The 22,719-nt window shown below is 43.6% G+C and overlaps 1 protein-coding gene across 3 annotated transcripts in view; it reads right to left on the bottom strand.

Annotated features, from left to right (window-relative positions):
* Positions 1-22,719, bottom strand: part of AKAP10 (A-kinase anchoring protein 10) — a 505,176-nt gene that overhangs the window by 150,213 nt on the left and 332,244 nt on the right. For all 3 annotated transcript variants that reach the window (XM_085649331.1, XM_085649332.1, XM_085649333.1), the window contains exon 5: positions 13,114-13,212. In XM_085649331.1, coding sequence (XP_085505457.1) covers positions 13,114-13,212 — 99 coding nt within the window. The remainder of the gene's footprint in view (positions 1-13,113; positions 13,213-22,719) is intronic.

Below are 22,719 nucleotides of genomic sequence, written 5' to 3'. Positions count from 1 at the left end.
TCCGCATGATTGCCGGAGTCTCGTTTCTAGTGAGGTTTGTCCATTAAGGTCTGTTCAACGTCTTGGTTGTGGAGGGTAGGTTAGCATTGATTTCTCTGGGGTTGAGTTGGTGTGAGAAGTTGCTGTAGATGTTCGCGATTTTGCTGTGGAAGAAGTTGGATAGGCAGTTCAGAGGCAGCCATGTAAATAACAGCGGCTGCGAGCGAAGTGAAATCTTTGACAATCGAAAAAATCTCCTTGCAGCAGTTGGAACTTTGTCTCTAATTTGCTGGTGATAGCATATAAGTACAGCCTTGTAGGTAGTTCCATCAGTGGTGTCATGGCTGGCTCTCCATTCCCTTACTAGCTGTTTACAATGTCGTTTGAGGTCTTTTGTATACAACCTGGCTTGCTTGTTAGATATACTATGCCTGCTGGGTGTGATGGGTGCGAGGTGGTCAGTGCAGTTCTGGATTCAGTTGTTGAGGTGTTTGTCGAGGTTGTCTATGGGGCTAGGCTGATCGGGGAGGAGTACGCTGAGCCAGTCTGCTTCTGTGATTTTAGTCCGGATACGGCTTGGAGTGCTGAACTTGGTAGGGGTGTTGACCTGAGAGTGGATGAAGGAGTGGCTGGTCCATGTGAGCGGTGTGATGGAGTTTTATTGGATGCGGTTGCTTGTTTATTTATTTGAAAAGTTTTATATAGCGCTGCCTAGACTCCGAGGTATCAGAGCGCTTTACATGAGGACGAGCACTGTTTCACAGCATGGTTACCAGTTACATAATTACAAGTTACACAGTTTCAGAGCATAGTTACAAGTTGCTGGAGCGTAGTTACATGTGTTAAAAACATATACGTAAGGGAAAAAGCAGGCAAGTGAAGAGATTCAGGAGAGAGAGGATTGGAGCAGGGGAGGTAGACAAAGAATGAAAGAGGTGGTGAGGGTGAAGGAAACACAACCGGGAGACGAGGAAACAGTTTAACGTCCGGTGAGCTGTGATCCCAGTGGAAATGGTGTCATTCCCACACCTCCGCTGTGTGTGGCTCCCTTAACGCTGTGGACTCTCTCAGAGGGGTCTCTGAGACTATAGGGCATAAATACTGGATCCCTCCCCAACAAGGGGAGAGGGAGTGCTTTGGCAAGGGGCGCAATTCCCACACCTCCGCTGTGTGTGGCTCCCTCGATACTGTGGACTTTCTCAGGGGTGTCTCAGACTCCAGGGAATAAATGCTGGATCCCTCCCCAACAAGGGGAGAAGGAGTGCTTTGGTAAAGGGCACACACTATGGTGGTAACTTTAGGGATGGTGGTGTATTGCATGGTAAAACAGTTTTAGAATCCGCCAATGGGGCATAGTCAGAGGTCAATCAGAGGATTCCATCCAGCTTGTGATGAAGATGGGGACCAGTGTGTGTCCTGCTGTGTGTGTTGGTTCTGTGAGGAACTGGGTGAGTCCGATGTTGTTCAAGCTTTCGAGGAATACTGTAGAGCAGGAGTCTTTTCAGACTTTAAGGTGAAAGTTGAGGTCACCGAGAAGAATGTAGGCTCTGCAAAAGATGGTGAGTTTAGCGACAAAGTCGGTGATGAGGTTCGTAAAGGTGGCTCGTGGTCGGTAGGCAAGGGTTCCAATCAGGGTTAATTTTTCAGAGATTTGCAGTTTGAAGTACAGTTGTTCCATGAATGGGGTGGCGTTCTCTGTGGAAGTTGTGCATTTGACAGATTCCTACTAGAAGATAGTGAGTACTCCTCCTGGCTTGTGAAGGTGATCCTGTCAAGCAATCCTGAAGCCCGTTGGGATTGCAGTAGCAATGTCGGGAGCCGATAAGGGGTTGAGTCCGATTTCTGTGATGAAGAGGATGTCAGGTGCGTTGCTCCTCAGAATGACCCATATTTCAATTGTGCTTTTGCTGAGAGATTGTGTGTTGAGAAGCATGCATGCGAGTGGGGGTTGACAAGACGGTCTGCTGAACGTGTGGTGTAGGGTGGAAGTGCAGGCATTTTGGTTCTTGTGTGCTGTGTGTTGAGAGGGGTGTTCAGGATGTTAATGTTTGTGTGGGGGATGTGGGTGGCTGCTGGAGAACCGGCAGTGTGTACAGGTGAAAGCTCCTACCGTGGTGTGAGGTGCAGCAGCAGTTGAGGGAATGGCGTTCGGGTCTGGCGACCTTAAGAGCAGTGATCGGACCAGTGCTCCTGGTGCTGGGTACGGTCCAGGCATGGACGGACGCAGAAGGGCTTGCCATTGGCGCGTCTGCTGTGCGTACATGTTGCAACTGTCATTAGGTAGGTTCTGGAATGGTGGAGGAGTCCAGGGTGCCATGAGGTCATTTCCTGTGCTGATGGGTAATGGGAAATTAAGTCCTCTTGCTTGCCTTTTTCGATGAGGCCATAATGGGGGTAGTTATCAAATCAGAATTGCAGGCGCTCATGAATTGCTAAAGAGCCAGCAGATCTTGATGATGAAAAACAAAACATCCAATGTTCTACATAACCCCCAGAAGGCATGGATCTCTAGAAAACATTATTCCTGATAACAAAGGTAGTCAAGGAGTACGAACGTCAATTTTGGAAGACCATTTTATTTACCTTTAGGTTTCATTTCAATAGAACAAATTGGTCTCAAAGCAGCATTGGCACCTGATAAAGGAACTAAGACAATCCCTCCATCATTTTTTCTTTGCAGTCTTGTTGTGGCCCACAACTTGTCTGAATGCTGACAAACAGCTTGAGTCAATCTCAGGGTGTGGGAACATATTGAAGGGGACCATTTCCGATGACTGGATGGAATACTGATAGTTTATTTGATGCAGCCACAGTGATGGTTTAGTTGATGATGACTCAGTGATCGTGTAGCACATGTATGATCACAGGGGTAGAGAGGTTGGTCTTGGTTGCACAGTGTTTCATTACTTAAGAGAGACCCTTACCTGTTCTGGATTTCTTTTTTGGTGGTTTGACAGTAGGTGGTGTTGGCTGAGGAGAAAAGGTTCCTACTGGTGTAGTGAAGAGTTTTCAAGTTAAAGAGGTAACCTGGAGCTAGGTTTTCCACCATTTCCTCAAGTCTGTGTATTTCTTAATTGTCTCCTATGTGTTCTTTGGTGTAGTGGGGTATGGAGAGTTTAAGTTTAAAATACAGCAATTTCAGATGGGGTTGAATATCAGCATGGGTCTCAAAGTTGATGTAGACTGTGTTTAAGAGACAACCAACATTAGCCGTGGGGCTGACTGAAGGATATCAAAGTGAGTTTATCAATCTCGCTCAAGGATTTCAATGGGATGGTCTTTGAAAGAGTAGCACTCTTGGCTGGCTAAGAGTGGCCGAAGTGGCTAGGGAGTGCAGCATGGAGAGAGGAAGTGGGCTGGCATTCATTGCTTTTCAAGGCATTGAAGATGAGGTTGAGGATACGGTCTTAAGAATGGGGAGGTTCAATGGCAAGTTGCTTGGTGGTCATACTGTCCAGCAGGTTGACAACTGTCCCTTTTACATGGCCTTGGTGTTTGCATGGTTGAGTGCCAGAGGTCTCACAGGTATGTTGGAGGATAAGTGTAAAATTCAGTATTGTCTACAGTGTTTCCCTGTACGAGGGGAGGGAGCAAATTAGGTGGAAAAGTGTTCTCATTGAGGCTAATAGGGGGAAGTGTCAGGTGAGGATCTTACGCAGGCTGTCTGTTTCCTGGAGCATGCAATATCAGGAAGTCTAGGAGTTGGAGGTGAGGCCTCTAACAGTTTTTTGAGCTGATTAAGTACTCAATGCTATAGCCAGTCCATGGAGGTCGATGTGAACCATGTTTCCTTGATGAACTTTGCATCTAGAAGTATGCAGATGGTATCTGCTGATTGGTATACTGCATTGTGATGAGCATACCTTGACCGGGTGGGCTGTGAATAGTGGTGATTTGGATGACAATAAGGTTATTTGGTGTTTGGGTTAAATGGTGGAGGTGGAGTGTGAAGCTGTGGTGTTAAGGTGCATGCTTGATTATGTATTGGGATTGTGTGGGTATGATGGCCAAAGTCACCATATTCCATGAGCACCCAGGCAAAGACACGTTGGGAATGTGGAAGAGAAACGCAAAGGTTCCCATTGACAGAAAACCTTGTCATCCGGTGGCTGGCAGCACTAGTTCTCACAGTAGTTCAGATGCCACACTGGTATGTTCCTGCCTATGTTGCACTTTTGTTTATTTTTTTAAGCAGCTTGAAATACTGCTTACTGGTCATTGCTGAGAATCAGATGATGGGTCTCAATAATGTTTCATGGGAAGACTTTGTGTTTTTCCTGCTTCCTTTTGCTTTTTCTAAAGTTCCAAGTGACAGCAAACCCTCCTTGCTAATGGTTGGTGTTAGAAATTGGGTTGGTGGTTGACTGGGGTATGAGCCCTGGCCACGCAGCAACCACAATCCTAGTCAGGTTAAGAAGCAGGTAAACATAAATTAACCTGTGCTCACCCTCTGGTAGCTTGGCAAGGAGCAGTCAGGCTTAACTTCGAAGCAATGTTCAAAGTATTTATGCAAAACTTCAAACAGTAAAACAGTGAAAACTCCACACAAAAAGATTCCACACTAGGTTAGAAGAATAGAGCTTAAGATTCCACAATAGGTTAGAAGAATAGAGCTTAATTTAATAACTAGAACAACCCAAAACAACAAAAATCCTTGAGATATTGAACTTCAAAGTTTTTAGGTAAAAATCGCACCAAGAAGCAACAAGCACTGGCATAGCCAATAGGTCTTGCCTTTGGGACCTTAGGTGTTTAGCCAGAACTTTTGGCTATGTTGTAGAGCATTGTGGCTGCTGTGCATTATGTTGAAAAGTTATAATAAAAAGTGTTAAGCATTTTTGTTACCTTTTTGTTACCTTTATACAAACGAAGACGACTTTATATACAACTGAAAAACCGGATTAAAAAAAGATTTTAACAAAAAATGTCTTCTACTTTTTATCTACTTGCACTGCTGGCAACTTCTTCCTGCTTGTTCTCATGCTTGTTTGCTTTCATTTTTTTTTTATTATGGGGGAGCGGGACATAAATAACGGGAGAGTGGAGGCTGGAAAACAGTAATTTAATTAGAACAGGCGAGACCTAATAAAAACAGGAGGGCGCTTCTTAACCTGAACTTCACATTGAGCCACGGGATTCAGGTCAGCGAGAGAGTAAGATGTGTAATTTCAATCAGCACAATGTTCTTTTCACTATTCTTAGGTGGCGGCAGTACATCTTTCCATTATGCACAGAAGAAGCACACAGTAAGGGCCATCCATCAATAGCACAAGAACATCAGATCGGATTGTGAATCAATAATCTTACTGGTGAGCACTGGCCGGCAGACATTGTATAGTATCTAGCCTGAGGAGATAGCACATCGCACTTTAAAACTGCACCATGCACTTTAGCATATTAGGCGACTAAGAAGCAGACCCCTGACTCAGGCAGGGGGACAGTATCGCTATTTGTAACTACAAATATATTATTTCCAGTCTTCCATATTTCATCATATGGTTTTTAAGAAAATAGAAGCCGGGATATTTTAATGAAATGACGCATAATATAAAACACCCAGATGATATTTTTTCAGCAAGTGCAAATTAACAATGAGTCGAGAAGATACATGAACTGTGGGACTAAGTTGCTTTGAGATTTGTGGGCACGAGGCATGGGCGATGATAATTTATGCTCATTTTACTGTATTGATTTTAATTAATCTAACAGTTAATGCATTTTTACTTACTTACAGCTAGGGAGGGCGTATCCCCCCTCTTCTTTTCTGCAAGGTGCTCTCCACCCTTCTGGTCTGGGTAGTGGTTCACCACCCCTCCTAGCTCCTAGTTTGTAACACTCTATGAATGTGACTGGGGGCCGCTGTCACTCATGTGTTTTTCAGGTCCAGAATGACGTTTGTACCTCATGTATCCTTACCAGGCCCATGTAAAACAGGGTTGTCTGGTATGCGTCACTTCTCTATCTGCCGCTCTTTCATGCTCTCGGCAGCAGGCGCATTGACCTTCTGAGCTATCACACTGAAACAAAGGGCGATGTCAGTATTCTCATCCCCGCTGGAACTAGAGTTGTTTAGGGCACACTAACCTACGGGGTCGCAGTAGTCGGGACCCCCGCCACAGACGGAAACACACGTTCTCAGCAGAGTACCAGGGTTGTGCCCTGGCGTGCTGTTGGGGTTTTATATCTTTTATAACACATGCATGTCAAGCAGCTTACCATTATTAGTGGGGAACCCAGAAGCAGAGATGCAATAGGGGAATAGCACCTCAGGGCGCGGTACTTTCCTCTGTGATAAAGATCGTGGACAGTCACTTTTTCATGAGCGTTTCCCTTCTTTTGCTTAACATTGGCATTCAAAAAGAACGGCAAATATGCATGCATTAACACCTGCCCTCGGGGATATTTGTTATCCTTACGTATAACTAAATCCAAGTCTATTCTCAAGAAGGTTTAGATTTAATTTGCCTGAAAATTGTATTGGTGTGCACTTGGTGGCGTAATGGGGAGACTGTCGTTTGTACGTATTAATATATTCTAAATGTTGCACGCCTTTTGCTTCAAGGTGTGTTATTAAAAAGTTCAATTTGTCTGTGTTTTAACATCTTCTGAAACCCAATTTCCTGTGCATACCTCCAGTCACATTCTGGTGTGTTTTAATTCATATCCTCTTTGTATTTTGTATAATATTTCGTCTTTCAATGTGTATTGAATATGTCATAAAACGCAAGTTTGCAGAGTGTGCTCCTCCAGTGCGGCGCTCAAAGCCCCGAGCAATCGTCATTCTTGTGCTGCTGTCACGTCAGACCCTCGCTGAGAAAATTGGTGTTTTAAAAGGGCGCGACCTGCAGAACGGGACCCCCATTAGCGACTACCGTGCATTTTATGGGGTGAGGAGGGGGGGCAGTCTCCTCATGTATAGGAATGTTGTGAACTCATGAGGGCTCAGGCATTCCTCTGCCCCAAACTCTAATCTCTGCTCTGGACAGTCCGAACTTTGTTGAAGTTAAGGCCTCGTTGCATGACTCACTGGAAGGCATCAGGCGCTGTTCCAGAACTGCCGGTCGCGTTCATGCAACGGTGTTACTGTGGCTAAACCGTGAGTTCAGGCTTTCCTGCAGATTTCGGGTTGCAGAATAATTGTTATGCACCCCGGACAGAGTGGAAAGTGCAGCCGGTAGAGTGAGCAGTGCGGGGATGCTGGCTCACATTCCAGCACTGCCCGGTGCTCACCACTGCCCTGGGCTCATGACTTTCCATCAGCGAGAGCGGTGCGGGGACCCTTTCTAATATTCCAGCACTGCCAGCTCTCTCCCTTCAGAGTGAACAGTGCACGGTCAATGTCTCATCCCAGAGTGAGCAGTGCAGGGAACCTGTCTCACATTCTAGCACTGCTATAGTGGACGCTAACCCCGTTTTGTTAGCATGTTAGAGGCGTGGGTTCTGGGTTCACTGTACATCGCCGAAGTCCCCTCTTCAGAAAGAAAGTGGTTCACACTAAAAGTTCTCCGTGCTCCATTCGGATTGCTGATAGTGACAGAGGCACTTGACACCACCTGAGCGCGGCCTGATGCCAGGCTCAACCTGGCAACACCGGCTTGTGCAGATGTGGCTGTTTGTAAACCTGCACACTCGTCGTGCATGGGAAACACTAAAAACATGCCAGGGCAGCGCGACCGCCATCTGTTTCCAATTAATGCGACTGCAAGACACGGGCGCGATAATTGGAAACAGATGGCGCTGCTGCTCGCTTCCGAGCACCCTAGGCCAGGGGACAGAAGGCAGGATATGCGCCCGCCTCGGACCAATTGCGTGCCGTCTTTCTTAGAAAGACACATGCAAAGGGCAATTGCGGGTGCTAAAAAAAAAAAGCACACGCATGAGTGTGTGTTTAGAGTTTAAAAGCCCTTATGAAAAGCCTCGCAGAGCAGCGCATGAGAGCTGGCTCAGGCGAGACCTAAAAAGCGCTATTTAGGATATCTGGTCGCACCAGGCCCGGACAAAGTCGAAAGTCAGGGCTTGCTAGGCGAAGTCCAGTGCTGAGAATACGAGGCGCAGCAGGTGTAATCTGTTGGTTCTAATGAGCGGTGAAGCTGCGATACGGAGATCTGGCATCATCGGCAAGGCTGCAGTCGACAAGAGATGTGAGGAGCTTGCGCCGGGTAAAGCGCTGTGTAAAGCGCTGTGCAGAGGTTGTTATGATTGCGACGGATTGGTCCCAGATTCGGGAGGCTGTAGCAATGTGAGTCTTTTGCAATGAGTCCAATCCACGCAAAATCGGCGATGGGTCGGTTCTGCACGAAAATGCACCACGCAGCCACGGAGATTCGTTGGTTCAGCTCGATGATGCGTCGTTGGTTCCGCTGGAGATACACCTTAGGTCCACTACCAAGAGTACAGGACTGGGGTGGCACCACTTGGCAGGGCAGACTCACAGATGGCAGAGCCTAGGTGCAAAAGAGGGTTGGTTGGAAATCGTTTATGTCCTTGAGACTTCAGATCAGGAGGCCAGCCAGCTTGCCCATTAGGTCAAGTCTAAGCTCCCATTGTGTGTGGCTGTCTAGGGGGAATACACAAAGCCCATCTGTCACCCGCCCTAGACATGTGATCAGAGACAGGTTGCAGGCATCAAATGGCTGAAGTAAGAAAATGCCAATGTTCTAAAAGTAGCACTTTCAGAATTGCAATTTAAAATTCGACTTTATACGTTTGGATTTTTTAAACTGAGATTCTAGAGACACCAGACTTGAAGAGTGCATATCTTCCAAATAGGGAATTACACTTGTAAATTGTAATGAGGTAATCCCAATGTTATCCTATGGAAGAGATAGGCCTTGCTGTAGTGAAAGACGAAAGAGTATTTCACTACCAGGACATGTAAAACTTAAAAGTACATTGCACCCTGCCCTCTGAGTTGTTCAGGGCATACCTTAGGGTGACATATGTATGCAAGGTGAACGTTTGGGCCTGGCAAAAGGTTTCGTTTGTCAGGTCAAAATGAAAGTTTAAAAACTGCACACAGGCTCTGCAATGGCAGGCCTGAGCCATGAATAGAGGGCTACTTAAGAGAGTGACACAATAAGTGCCGTAGGCCCACTAGCAGCATTTAATTTACGGGCCTTGGACATGTGTAGTACCACTTTACTAGAGACTTATAAGTAAATTAAATATGCCAATTGGGTATGAGCCAAAATTAACATGTTTAGAGGAGAGCGCACATGCACTTTAGCGTTCGTTAGCAGTGGTAAAGTGCTCAGAGTCCAAAGGAAAACAAAAACGAGGTCAGCAAACGTGGGGTAGGAAGGCAAAATCTTTGGGGGTTACCCTGCAGAAAGGGCCATTTTCCAACAGAGGGGCTTGGTCCATATAATGATAGCGGCGCCCGATAGATTTTGAACATTGAATATTTCCTTTGTTTCTTCACAACACCAATGTTGAAAAATGCATGTTAGAGATCTATTGTGCGCATCCAGCCAGCCCCCCACAGTAGTTGAGGACATATTTTGTGCTAGCCCAACCTTATGTATGCTTACTAGAAAGTAGTGGTAATGGATGCCTTTGTCCCTTGTGCTCTGACATCTTGTCTAACCCATGCCTTTCCAGCTGAGTACAAACAACCCTCCACCCCCCCCCAGTGGTGAGGCTTGGAATTTTATGGGGAAATATTTGAAAGAGAATTTTGTAACCTGAGTGCAACTGGATTCCTTCTCGACAATGTTGATTATCCAGATCTCCTTCGCTATTCTCTACTGGGCTGGATAATAAAGTGAAACCGTTTGCTCCAATGAGCTGCACAACAGTGGGAATAGAGTAATTGCTTGTTGCTTCCTGGTGGTTTTCCAGATGCAGCTGAGGGCTGGCTTTCTCAGAGACCCTGGGACTGGTGTCTTTCCATTTGTTGAAAGAGAAAGACACTTGTCTTTTAAGAGCTATTTCTTCTACAAAGAAAGGGTCTGAACTCACTCTTGAGAAGAAAAATTTCTATGCAGATTCATTCTCTTTTCCAATTTGTTTTAAGGGTGCTAGCTTCATTCTTTGTTTTGTGGACTTCTTCATCAGGATGGGAACCAAAGACAGACGTTTACGAAAAATCCTTGTCTACTGAGGTAAGGCCAGGAACAACAAATGGCTCATGCTAATTGCATCACAGTTTTCATGAGCAGGAAGGTTTCCCATACGTTAACTAATGCTAGGAATTGGATTTGAGACTATCACAGCGTCTTTGAAGTCTTCCTTGAAACTGCATTGCTTGGCCCTGGGAAGAAATTCTGAAAATAGCTATGTAGTTTTTTTCTGATCTCTCCAACAGGATATAACCTACCACAGTTTGTTCCAACAGTTACGGCAGTAGATTTATTAGAGAGTTAGAAGTAGCACCCCCGCCCCCCCCACCCCAGTGGAGAGGCTTGGAATTTTGTGGGGAAATATTTGAAAGAGAATTTTGTAACCTGAGTGCAGCTGGATTCCTTCTGGACAATGTTGATCATCCAGATCTCCTTCGCTATTCTCTACTGGGCTGGATAATAAAGTGAAACAGTTTGCTCCAATGAGCTGCACAACAGTGGGAATAGAGTAATTGCTTGTTGCTCCGTGGTGGCTTTCCAGATGCAGCTGAGGGTTGACTTTCTCAGAGACCCTGGGACTAGTGAATTTTCATTTGCTGACAGAGAAAGACTAGTCTTTTGTGAGCGATAGCTTCTACAATGAATATCAATGAAGAACGCATAATGAAAAGGATACTTGTATGGAAAAGGGAGGATGATAAAGATCGTCATACTGCCCAAAGAAGGGGAGGTGCACACCATGAAAGGTAGAATACACCACAAGGAGGGAAACAAGGGTGAAGGGTGACTGATCTGTTAATGGCTGTGCCTGGACAAGTAGAAAGCCAAATGAAGTCCTCATAAACCTCTAAAGTTACTGCTTTATTTTTCCAGTTAGGCTTGCAGCTGCAGGCAAGTGCAGGGGGAGCAATGCAGGAGTTAGTAACTAGAGTGACAATTTAATATGCAGGTAAACAGAACTACACTCTGGGTCTCCTATTAACTGAAGATTTTCTATGCGGCATGCCACTGGTAAAGTCTTTAGACCAACAGCTTTTGCTTTTCCTACATGAGACTCCAACAAGCGCTCAAAAGTACATCTCTTTCATCACCAATTCCGAATGATGCAAATGTTTAGTACTTGCAGTAAACTGGCAGGTTTATTATTTGAGAGCGCTATATTTAAGAGTATTAAATATTATTAAGTTATTTTGGTCACAGATTTCCAACCAGGGGCTAACTATTTTTAAGTGGATTTTTTTTTAGGTCAGGCGTTAGACATGACCTTCTGTTTTATAAAAAAAAAAAAAAAAATATATATATATATATATATATATATATATATATATATATATACACAATATACTTACTTAAAGGGGCTTTCGGACAGCTTTCTTCATCAATTGGTCTGCTGGTGTGTCATCCAAGTTTTGCTTCCGCAGATACAGCATACATCATGGGGTAGGGTGTCAGTCATTTTGCTCTATGTGCTCTAGCACATTTACACAACAGCTAGTTCTCTTCTGTGCTGTTTTTTTTTTATGCATTACTTTGATGTTGCATTTGTGTTTAGAGTCTGATGTGACAACAGAACGCTATACCAGACATGAGCACAGGTCACATTCTAAGCTTTATATGTTTCGGTCTCCTTCAAATGCTGTTTTTAAATTCCTTCTGGAGTGTCCTTTATTTACTGTTAGACTGCTGGTATTTCACAGCATAACAGATTGCGTCCATTTGAAACAGTTGTGTATTAAGTTATCGAAAACTTCAATAAGGAAACCAGCCTTTATCATGTTTAATTAGCAGCACTTGTAACACTATTTTTTATTGCCTTCTTTCTTTTGTTCCGTCTTCCTTATTTTTTGCTTCTTAATTTGATACTTTCATTCTCTTTCCATTTTTCTTTCATTCTTTCATTACTCCTTTCTTTCATTCTTCCATTTCTAATTTATATTTCTCTTGCTTTCTTTTGATTTCTCTTTTTCTTCATTCCTTCTGTCCCTTTTTTCTTTCGTTGATTCATTCTACTCCTTTTATTTCATTCTTTTGTCCCTTCTTTCATTCCTTCTTTGTCTTTCTTGATTTCCTTTATTCTGTCATTCCTTCTTTACTTTTTTCTTGCTTTCCTTTTGTTCATTCTTTCCCTTTGCTGCTTTTTTCTTTCATCCTGTATTTCCTGCTTTCTTTCTCTTACCTTCTTTATTTCCTTCCTTTCTCTCACCTTCTCGGGTAGTTTCATTCTTTCTTTCCATCATCCTTCTTTCTCTTGTCTTTCTTTCTTTCTCTCATGCTTTCATTCATTCTTTCCTTCTTTTTTGGTTTAATTCCTTCTTTCTTGCTTTTTATCTTTCTATCCTTCTTTCCTTCCAGCTTCCTGACGTTCTATTCTTCTTTCTTTCTTGCCTTCATTCTTTCTTTCCTTCTTTGTCCTCCATATTTCTTGCTTTTTTCACAGGCAAGAAGCAGACACCCAATGGCACAGCAGTTGGCTTATTTATTTCTGTGTTACCTAAGTCACTTGATGTTACTAACATTATGTGTATGACATAGCAAGTATAAAAGTTTTCAGTCACACTTAATCTATTTGTCTGTGGTGGTCTCATTCACATTCTTCTCTAATCCACTCGAGCATGCATCAAGGGGCAACGCCTCACGCCACTTCAGCTATTGATCGATTTCACCATGAGCTATGGCATCTTTAGTCAATGTTTGTTTAAGATTAACAAATTCCGGCAGCTTGCCAAACAAGGCTATGACAAAACAATACAATAATTGCCAAAAGGCTGGCAGACAACGTCAGACCTATTGGCTTTGCCAATGCTTGTTATGATTAGCATTTCATTTCAGAGAAGAATTCTCTTTTCTGAAGCTCACCTCCATTCCAATCCCCGATGCAGTGCCCAATCCCAAAACTAAGGCTGCTCTTGAGAAATCTGACACACCCAGAGGAGGATTCCCCAGGTCATGCTTATTAAGTAGGGACCTCGGATAACAATTGTCAGTAACAGGAGTAGAATCTAGGCAAAAGGTGCACATGCAAACATTTCTAAACAAGAAAAGTACAACAAGAATGAACATGCTACATGCTTACCCACTATGTCTATTCTCATCGTCTCAGTGATAGGTATTGGTTTGGCAGCATCCGGAGAAATATATTTGGTAAAAGTATCAACTGCATCCTTTTCTATACCTGAAAAATACAAAAAGGTAGGCGTCAGAAACAACCTTAACATTCAAGGCTGTTATGAGGGATAGCAATGACTAAAAAACGGCAAGGTCTTCACTTCAAATATATTGGTTTAACTCAGAATTATGTGGCATATTTTAGATGCACTGGCATCCAATACATGTGCCAGCAGAATACGGTTTTGGGTACAGGCTTTAGCTTATTAACTTAAAATCTGCACAACGTCAGTTTATGAGATCAACACATCCAGACTCATACATTCAGAAGTGAAGATTCCCAGAACTCATGAGACTTGGAAGAATCTTGACTGATATGTCTGCCATTCATAAGGAGAGTTTCCATAAGTGTGAAGAGAGTTGCAGACTCATTCCTGACACATTTCAAGTTTAATAATGAAATTTGCATTGAGCTAAGGGTGCACACAAGATGGATGGTTGCGGAAGTAAATCATGTGTTTTCTGGGAGAGAAGAATAAAGAGTGCAAACAATGGTAGACCACTCAGCGCAATGGTTCCATTATCAGCACAAACACCAATCTTCTTGAATCATGTTCTGAGCATTTGATAACACATGCAACGATCGAACTGATGTCAGTTACATCGATATACTTCAGTTTACAATAGTTATCTTCCAAGAGTTATTGAGGAGTGCACTGATCCTATATAAGAATGTATCGTGGTGTGACATGTAAATACTTTGTTGCAAAAATGCCTTCTGGAAAAATCTTTACAAACATTATTTAGTAAAGAATAATTATTACTCTTACAACTTTATTTAAAAAACAACAACTTTAAACTGCTGAATAATGTAGTTTGATAAGAAGTGCACTGACAGCACTGTACGGATTTGGGAGCTCATGGGTGTATCCTTCATGCATAGTGGAGGGGAAGTACCACTGAGCATGAAAGACAGCTCAGGCGTAGCAGTATCTTTGCAAAACAAGCATGCATGGGTAGGAGTTAAAACAGAGGAGGCAGCACAAGAAGGAAAGTTAATCAGAAGAGGAGCAGTGCGTTGCCACAAGAACATAAGAACAAACGCATGTACAAAAGTGAGCCAGGATGAGTGGGGGAGAGGCTGCAGGATTTAACCACACCATAAACTAAGCAAAGAAAAAGAAGGGATTTTGTATATAACGCATACAACTCCAGCAAGGTTGCATAAGTTAGACCCTACAAAATGCACCAATTGTTCTAAATAAGAGATGCCGGTAGCCACCTTTCATCATTTTACATGTGTAAGAAATTGGGCTGTTAATTGTGTGTGGGGGAAGGGCGGAGGTGGAGGTTAGTACACACCTAAAGTAATACTCAGAATCCTTGTCAAGGTGAACCTTTAAAGTCACTTTTTAACCGGAATTCTTCCCACTGGTAGGCATGGCACAAAGCAGACCGCCTTAACTTAGAGGCAATGTGTTAAGTCTTTATACAGTACGAAAAATAACAGTGAAGGTTAGGATACAAAATTACAACAACCTAATAAGGGGAACCAGTGATATGATTTTGTTTAAGTTTGAAGGAGAAATAGCACCAAGAAGCACAAAGGGCCAACGATAGTCAATGGTCGTGGTAGACAAGGACCAAGGCGCAATTCGACGCTGACTGAAATGGAGAGCGGGTCGGATACACTGACTAGGTTTGTCCTGGTCAAGATTTTACCTTCTGATTTTAGTCCTTTATGTCCCAGTCCAAGCCAAAAGTACAATTCTACAGCCCTCATGGCCTTAGGGGAGGCACTTAGAGACTAACATAGTGGCAGGCGAAAGTCAATAGGGGAGTTCAGGCCAGGTTCAGTTGCCAGCTGGGCAGTTGCAGGAAAAAGACCTCTTGCAGCTTGTTGTGTTCCTATAGCTTTAACAGAAGGTCAGCCTTGTGTTCCTTGGAGTCCATTTCTTTGTCTTAGTTAAAAGAGGAAGGGCAGTTCGAGTCTTTAGGGATCTTCCCAGGGCATACACAACACATCCAGTTCTGTACTATCCTTTCACAGTTTCATAAAGTGTTCTGAAGTAGGTTCCTGGAGATGAAACATTATCCTTAGCACAAGCTAGTGGGTGGGAAAGACTCCTGGGGATGCCCTATCCAATGCGGTAAGCTTTCCCAGAACTAAGCCTACCCACTTTGGGCATTTTCGCGATGGCCCAAGACTTCAGCCACACTGAACTTAGGCTGTGAGGGCTAGGGGTGTGGGTGGGGAGTGTACTATGGTAATGGTAGTGTCCTCCTCATACAACACTATCAAGTTTCAGGCAGTTCTGGGCCCACAACAACCTCTGAGACAGAAGTATAGAAGAACAAAGCTGAGTTTTCAGCAACACACATGGAATACCCAAGAACTGTTTTGACATCCTGCCTTTGTCCTTTAAAGTGCATCCCAAATGTTATATGTAAACCTAGCAGAACAGGCTGTGACACTAATGTCAAAAAGAGACCCACTGTGAAGGGTCCTGCCCAAGTATCAACTAGCATTTGCAGGTGATAAGGAAGGCCTTTTGCAGTGCACCCCAAGTGTCATATCGAAAGCCCAAGCAGCTCTGTCAAGCAGGATGTGACATTCGAGCATGACTTGATACTTTAATGTCAAAAAAGATCTTCCCAGTCTCTCCTGTACGTTTAGATGGGTCATCTCTGCAAATTCATGTCCACCTATTGTCTGCTTTTAGGCCCACATTCACACCTCATTCATGCTTATTTAAATGCTAATTAATGGCTAGTTGAAGTGGGAGAGCAAAATGCAGTTTTGGCTTCCAGTGACTTTGGGCTTAAAGTTACTTTTCCCAAATGTTTAGAAAAATCTAACTTCACAATTGAGTTGGATTTAATAACTATTAAAATTAGTTGCTTACTATTCTAGCTAGCACCATTCCTGAGATGCAGTATCTAGTACAAATGCCAGTGTTTTCCTATAGAACAGCCAACCTTGCTACAGTGAAAGTACCTAGCTTTGAGGTGCTAGTCACTGTAAGGACATGTTCAACATTAAAAGTTTACATATCCTACTTTTAAATACCATGCACCTTGCCTTATGGGCAGTAAGGTCTACTTAGGAGTGACTTATTAATATTTAAAAGGAAGATCTATGCATGTCAAAAGGGGTTATTTTGATACCTCGAATTTGCAGTTTTAAAACTGTACAGCCATGCTAGAATGGTACATCTAGATACAGGTTTAACAGAGATACTACAGTAGGTGGCACAATGAGGGCTGAAGCCCACTGGTAACATTTAATTTAATGGCCCTCGATATATTTGGATATGATTGGTACCATATACTAGGTATTTATAGGTCAGTTTATTTAAATCAATCAGGTGTATACCAATGTTGCCATGCAGAAAGGATGGTTACAAACACTTTAGCTCAGGTTAGCAGGGTTAAAGTGCACAAAATTCTATATCTATCAAAAATAGGGCTCAACAACAAGGCACAAAAAAATCTGAGGTAAACCAGCAGAAACTGCAAATTTCTAACAATGATTACTGGAAGCCGGTAGGGGGCAGATATAAAGACTATGTACATATAAACATTAAGCTACAATCATTTGTATACCTACTGGGTAATAATTGCAGTTGTTTCAATAAAAGAATAAAGATAAAATGTATACAGCTCATGCTCCTACTTGCTAGAAGGCAAGTAGTGCCTGCAAATCATCATTCCAGTAGTTATGGTTTACAGCGGAACATCTCCCTTGTCCTCTCATTGGCAATGGCTGGACATCTTCTGCACAGTGGTCGAGTCCAGTCTTATAGGATGTGAAGAATGAACACTTTTAAGAATTGTACATTTGATATGCTGGTTGGCCTTTAGGGATCCCAATGTAGAAGACTGGATAAAAGATGTAAGAGAATGAATGGATACTAGTGGAAGATATATGGATCAATCTGACCAGGTCTACTGCTAATTCCTGAAAACGTGGCATGAACTTTCTAAAAACCTTAAATATCTACTTGATATAATTCTACTCTAACCACAACAGAAGTGATGTCCTATGCTATAGGCAACCTATAAGTATTAGAAAGGAAATGCCTGGAGTGTTTTAAAATTCATCTTACAGTACTGTAATACTCTCCTAAATACCAGAAAGCCAAGGTTATATGGTTACTATGGGATGTTGAAATAAAAAAACATTGCGAAAAAAGAAAAGAGGGGTGGGCTGGAAGAGACAAACATTTAAACACGTATTCATTTCAATCATATTTTATTTATGGTATTCATTCTCATGCTGTCAGACGAGCACTTTAAAAAACTTTGTTAGTGGTGGATAGTAAGTAAGTAAAGTAATAGTGCACCTCACGCACACTCGAATGTAGACCAGGTCAAGTATTGATAGCAGCCTTGTGAGGCGGGGCCCAGTCAGTAAGCCAGTCTGAGCAGCTAGTTACAGCCCTGTCTTATTTTTCAGAAAGTCAGCTTTTTGATAGAATGGTTAAGGTAATGTAATAAAGATGAACACTTGGTTTTGGAAAAAATATTTTTTCAGACAAAAATGTTTTTACATTTCTTTCGTGCTTCGTGTCTGAAGGTCCTGATCAAATCACACACAGGCTTTCCCGTACAATTGAGAACATTTTGTTCCTATTCACCAAAAACAACAGTTGCATACAAGAAAACAAATCTCATGAGGAATCCAAATATTGTCTATAAAAATATTTCCTTCATTCGTGTATGTTGACGCCAATGATCAGTCTTCATTTAGCTATTATTTATGTATGAATTACATTTGCTTTCAGTCTCAGACAGAAAGATTGCCAGAGGGTAGTTTCCTTTTAAATCCATCTTCAAGTAATAAGCTCCATCAGTTTAACAAATTGAAATTTCAGGCACTGTTTACAGGTTCTGAATAATGCATTGGACACAAAAAATCATTTTATATAATGTTGTTTCCATTTTGTGTAAAGACGCAATGAGTGGCAAAAAGTATGTGAGAAATATTTTTATTCCAGCGTGGTCAACAACAAAAAAGCTGCATTGTATGGACGAATTTGTTGAACATTCCCTTTGTGCACTAACAGCTGCTGAGAATGTAAACATTCATAACAAACAGGGTGTGTGCAAACGGAACGACACAAGTCAGGAGGACTTACAGATATTCAAATAACTGCTGTCTACAACCAGAACGGTTAAGATACATGGTAACATTAAAATTCCCACTTTAACACATGGCTACATTTTGTGATTCTGAGTAGAACACTTCTGTCCTTAGATCTAGGGTGGCGTGAATTAGATGCCAAAATTATGGGCTCACAGAAAAAGTTAACTCCACTGGTTCGAGTGCTTGGCATGGTCATAGGAGCTGAAAGTAGGGGCACGTGGAGTACTGCAGCACCCCGAAATTACACATGCTGGAGTTCAGAAGGTGAAAATGAGCAATAAAGATGCATTTAAATTGTATTTTTATGTTGTCATATTTGCTGTGCGCTCAAAATCAGATATCAAATGTTCGGCTATATCTTTTGACAAATTGCTGCTTATTCTTTTAACGTAGAAGGCTGATTGTTGGGACGAAATAGTCCTCCGCATGGTGATGGACATGCTCCCTGCCCTGAGTGCCTAACTATACTGATGTCTAGATCCCCAATGCTGAATTTTGTTGTCATAGGCAAACACAGATCATGCGCATGCACCATGACATAGGCCTTTCTCATGGGTTGCGGTCTTGTTGAATCGGCAGGGTCGCCCAAAGCGCTAACCTCATAGTGGTGAAAGGCTTCTGCATTCACAAGAAGTTAAGCAGCGCGGGCGCAATGGTGGCAGCATACATGTAGCGATCAGTAGGAGTGAACTTGTCCTTTTTAGGTCTCGCGTGGTGTTGCAGCGCAAAGCGCTGCTCGCTCAACGAGAGATTTTTTGGATAAGGGGTTTTCAGAAAGGGACTCGAAGCCCCGCCCCTCATTTTCATTGGCTGGTGTCACCGTTTATGCTAAACGGTGGGCTAGCATTGAAAATGAGGGTTTTTTGTTGACGCCCTTTCGCCTCCGATCTGGACTGGGTCGCCTGTTTTGCTTCTAATTAGAAACACATGGCCCCATAAAGACAAGAGATCGACGCTTGTTTATGTTTGATTCACTAGAGAACTGTTGGATACGGAGCTGGACCTCATGTTATGTATAGACGAAGAAAACTTTAGCCAGAAAAATGTTGTGCATTAACATGAAAGTTAGTTTAACTTTGGTTTGCGTGTGTTAGGTTTGCGATCTCCTGTTAGACGCACCCCCATGACCCCTTTCAGTGTTCTAAGTTGAAGCGCCGTATCGAACCGACATGTTCTCTACTTTCCTCTGGCACGGAGTTCTTCCAGTGGGGTCATAGGCTACAGCGTAGCATAACCCTGTCAGTGGTCCGTGAAGTGAGTAATGTACAGTTGGAAAGCAAGCTCTGCGAGGCGCGGACATATGCGAAATGCTGTGGCAATAAAAGAAACCGATTGCTTCTAGCGTTAAATTTAGAAATGAAAGTCAGAGCCGATAAAATAATACTTGGTGCGTCATAAGTGTGAACATGAGCGCAGGGATTAAGATTCGGATACTGTCTGGTGGTTTGAATGCTTTGCAAGTCCTGCCCAACACCCTGAAGGAAGGAACATGGTTCTCTTCGTTTGCCATAAAACTTTCCCACAAATGTTTGCCTCCGATTGCCGCATATCACTTTCCCAGAAGATAGGATGCCATGAGTGAACGCTGAGCGTCCTGTACAGAAACATCTCTGCAGAGAATCAACAAGTTTACAAAGGAGGGCAGCAGCCACGGGTGTGGTCCATGGGCGGCCATCTTAAAAGGGGGGGGGCTGCAGCAAACGCGGTCTTTCACCGCACAGGGGGAGGTGGGGGCACCCGCCATGGTTTACCACATTTACCACATAATATTTGCATCCTTTACAGCAGGGGGTGAAGCACCGCCAGATTTTACCACATTTACCACATGATATTTACATCCTTTACAGCAGGGGGAGCAGCAACAAGATACTTTCCCACATTTACCACATCATATTTGGATTTTTTTTTTTTTACAGCAGGGGGTGCGGCACACGCCACATTTTCCCACATTTACCACATGATATTTGCACCTTTTACCACAGGGTCGTTTCACATCCACTGGTGATGCAGTATCTTAAGCCAGTGACTTTACCACACAGACGTGCTCCAGGGGGCTTTTACCACCGGAAACTCCATTAGCGAAAAGCAGGTATTCTAGAGTGCAGAGAGTGGGGAATAAAACACTTCCTTACGCAGTCAGCAGGGCCACGGGTTATAATAAGGTCTAAGGGCTGGGGATATGGAAGCGCACAAACACAGGGAGAAGGTAGAAGTGCTGAGCTCTAACGGCTCCGTCCATGGTGCTTCCTTCAGGAGGGTCTCCGTGGGCTCTGGCGGCAGGTCAGGCCTCGAGCCCTTGCTACCCAGTGGGAGTGAGGGCCGCGGCCAGGGCACCCGTGACACACAGGCTTTACTCTTTCTACACTCGGGACTTTACCACACAGGGCCCCTGCCAGCTTTTACCACACGTCACCAGCAGGCCTTACACCACAGGGGCAGGTAGACGCCCTACAGCATGTGGGGCCGGGGTCATCCCCCTCCCCTTATCACACAGGGCCCACCAGGCCTTTCACCAGAGGGGGAGAAGCACCCCCCGCCCATCAGGCTGTGGGGCTGAGGTCGCCCCGCCCTCATCACACGGGCCCTTATTTTTACCACACGGGCCTCTTATATCAACGCTCCCTACCTGACTCAAAGCCTCTTACAGGCGCCACCTCTTCTTCTGGGAGCTCTGCCCTCTTTTGGGGTGGGGCGTGAGTGACCTGTGGGGTTCATGAGCCCCTCCAAGGACAGCAGGTCACCACTCTCTACCCCTCACTGACCACCTTCTACCTCACTCTGTTCCTCACTGTCCAACTCTGTTCCTCACTGTCCACCCCTCCGTTCCTCACTGTCCTCCTTCTTCCCTCCTCTGTTCCTCACTGTCCTTCTTCCTCCCTCAGCCCCTTACTGTCCTTCTTCCCTCCTCTGCCCCTCACTGTCCTTATCTTTCCTCTGTCCCTCACTGTCCTTCTCCCTCCTCTGTCCCTCACTGTCCTTGTTCTTCCTCCTCTGTCCCTCACTGTCCTTCTTCTACCTCACTCTGCTCCTCACAGTTCAACTCTGTTCCGCACTGTCCTCTTTCCCTCCTCTACCCCTCACTGTCCTTCTCCCTCCTCTGTCCCTCATTGGTATTGCAGTCTCTCTCTTCCATGTCTCTTTCTCTGCGGGACTCTCTGATTGAAAACCGCTCTTCCTTTTTAAGGGATCCAATCACAGGCCTCCCCTGCCCTCTCAGCCAACCAATCGTGTCCGTCTGATTCCCGCCCGGTTTCCTCCTGCTCCAGGCTCGGGGTACTGCACCTGTACAGACACAAGAGGTAAAAGGCGGGAAGAGCGGCCGCCGGCACGGGCTCCACATCCCTTCAGTTGCTGCACGCGCCCTGCATGTGTAGCATGCAACACAAAAGACCAGGCGCGCAGAGTGCGACATGCACATGCATGTAACACCACAGACCAGCTGCGAGGAGTGCAACATGCACATGCATGTAACACCACAGACCAGGCGGGAGGAGTGCGACATGCATGTAACACCACAGACCTGGCGCAAAGAGTGTGACATGCAGATGTGATGTGGTTTTAGGAGTACTTCAAAGCAAGTTTTCTCAACCTTTAGAAGAACGTTATTTTTAGTACAACAGGTCCAATCTACGTGTAATGAGACAGTACCAGCACTTCTCAGCGTGCCTGCTGAATGTTCGTCCACAAAATACCAGCACTTTGAGCAAGACTACAATTCAATGGGCGTGCGCAAAATAACAAAGTCCAGATTATGAAGAAAAGTATTTTTCTTTAGTTTCTTTTATTTTTCCATCAGGATAAAAAAGCTTCAGGTTCCAGCCAACGCGTTTCGTTCTCCCAAGGAGAACTTCATCAGGGCTGAAAATAGTGCAAAAGAAAATATTCAATATTTTTATAAGTACAATACTACAAACAGAAGAGAAAACAAGAACATGTGTTTAAACATAAAAACAACATCAATAACATAAAAGTAGATATACAAAAAAGAATTATACCAGACACCATGACATAACATCAAATATGAGTGTTGAAACAAAAAAAATATGACAATTTGTACAGTACAATAAAAGTATTTTTTCAATACAATAAAAGTATTTTTTCATATAATTCACTCCTCACCACACATAATTATTATATATAGGAGAGCAAATGTGTGGTCCTGGGGTAACATTCTTTTTATCCCTTGTACTGAACGGTAGTATATAAAATTTAGAACATACATAATCTTTAGATACAATAGTCTCCATATAAAATGAACAAAAAAACATACATAACTAATCAAAGATAATATCTAAAAAAAAAGAGTAGAAAAAAGAAGAAAGAAAGAGAGAAAAGAGAATGACATGCTCCTCGTATCGCCCCTATAACCTCCTAAGCTAAAGAAAGGGGGATTTTTATAGAAGCTGCATACATTTAGTGCTCCTA

Source organism: Triturus cristatus, chromosome 3_2 (genome assembly GCF_964204655.1).
Source record: "Triturus cristatus chromosome 3_2, aTriCri1.1, whole genome shotgun sequence".
NCBI classification, from domain to species: Eukaryota; Metazoa; Chordata; class Amphibia; order Caudata; family Salamandridae; genus Triturus; species Triturus cristatus.
The sequence above is the reverse complement of the archived record's forward strand: the minus strand, read 5'-3'. Positions and strand labels throughout refer to the sequence as shown.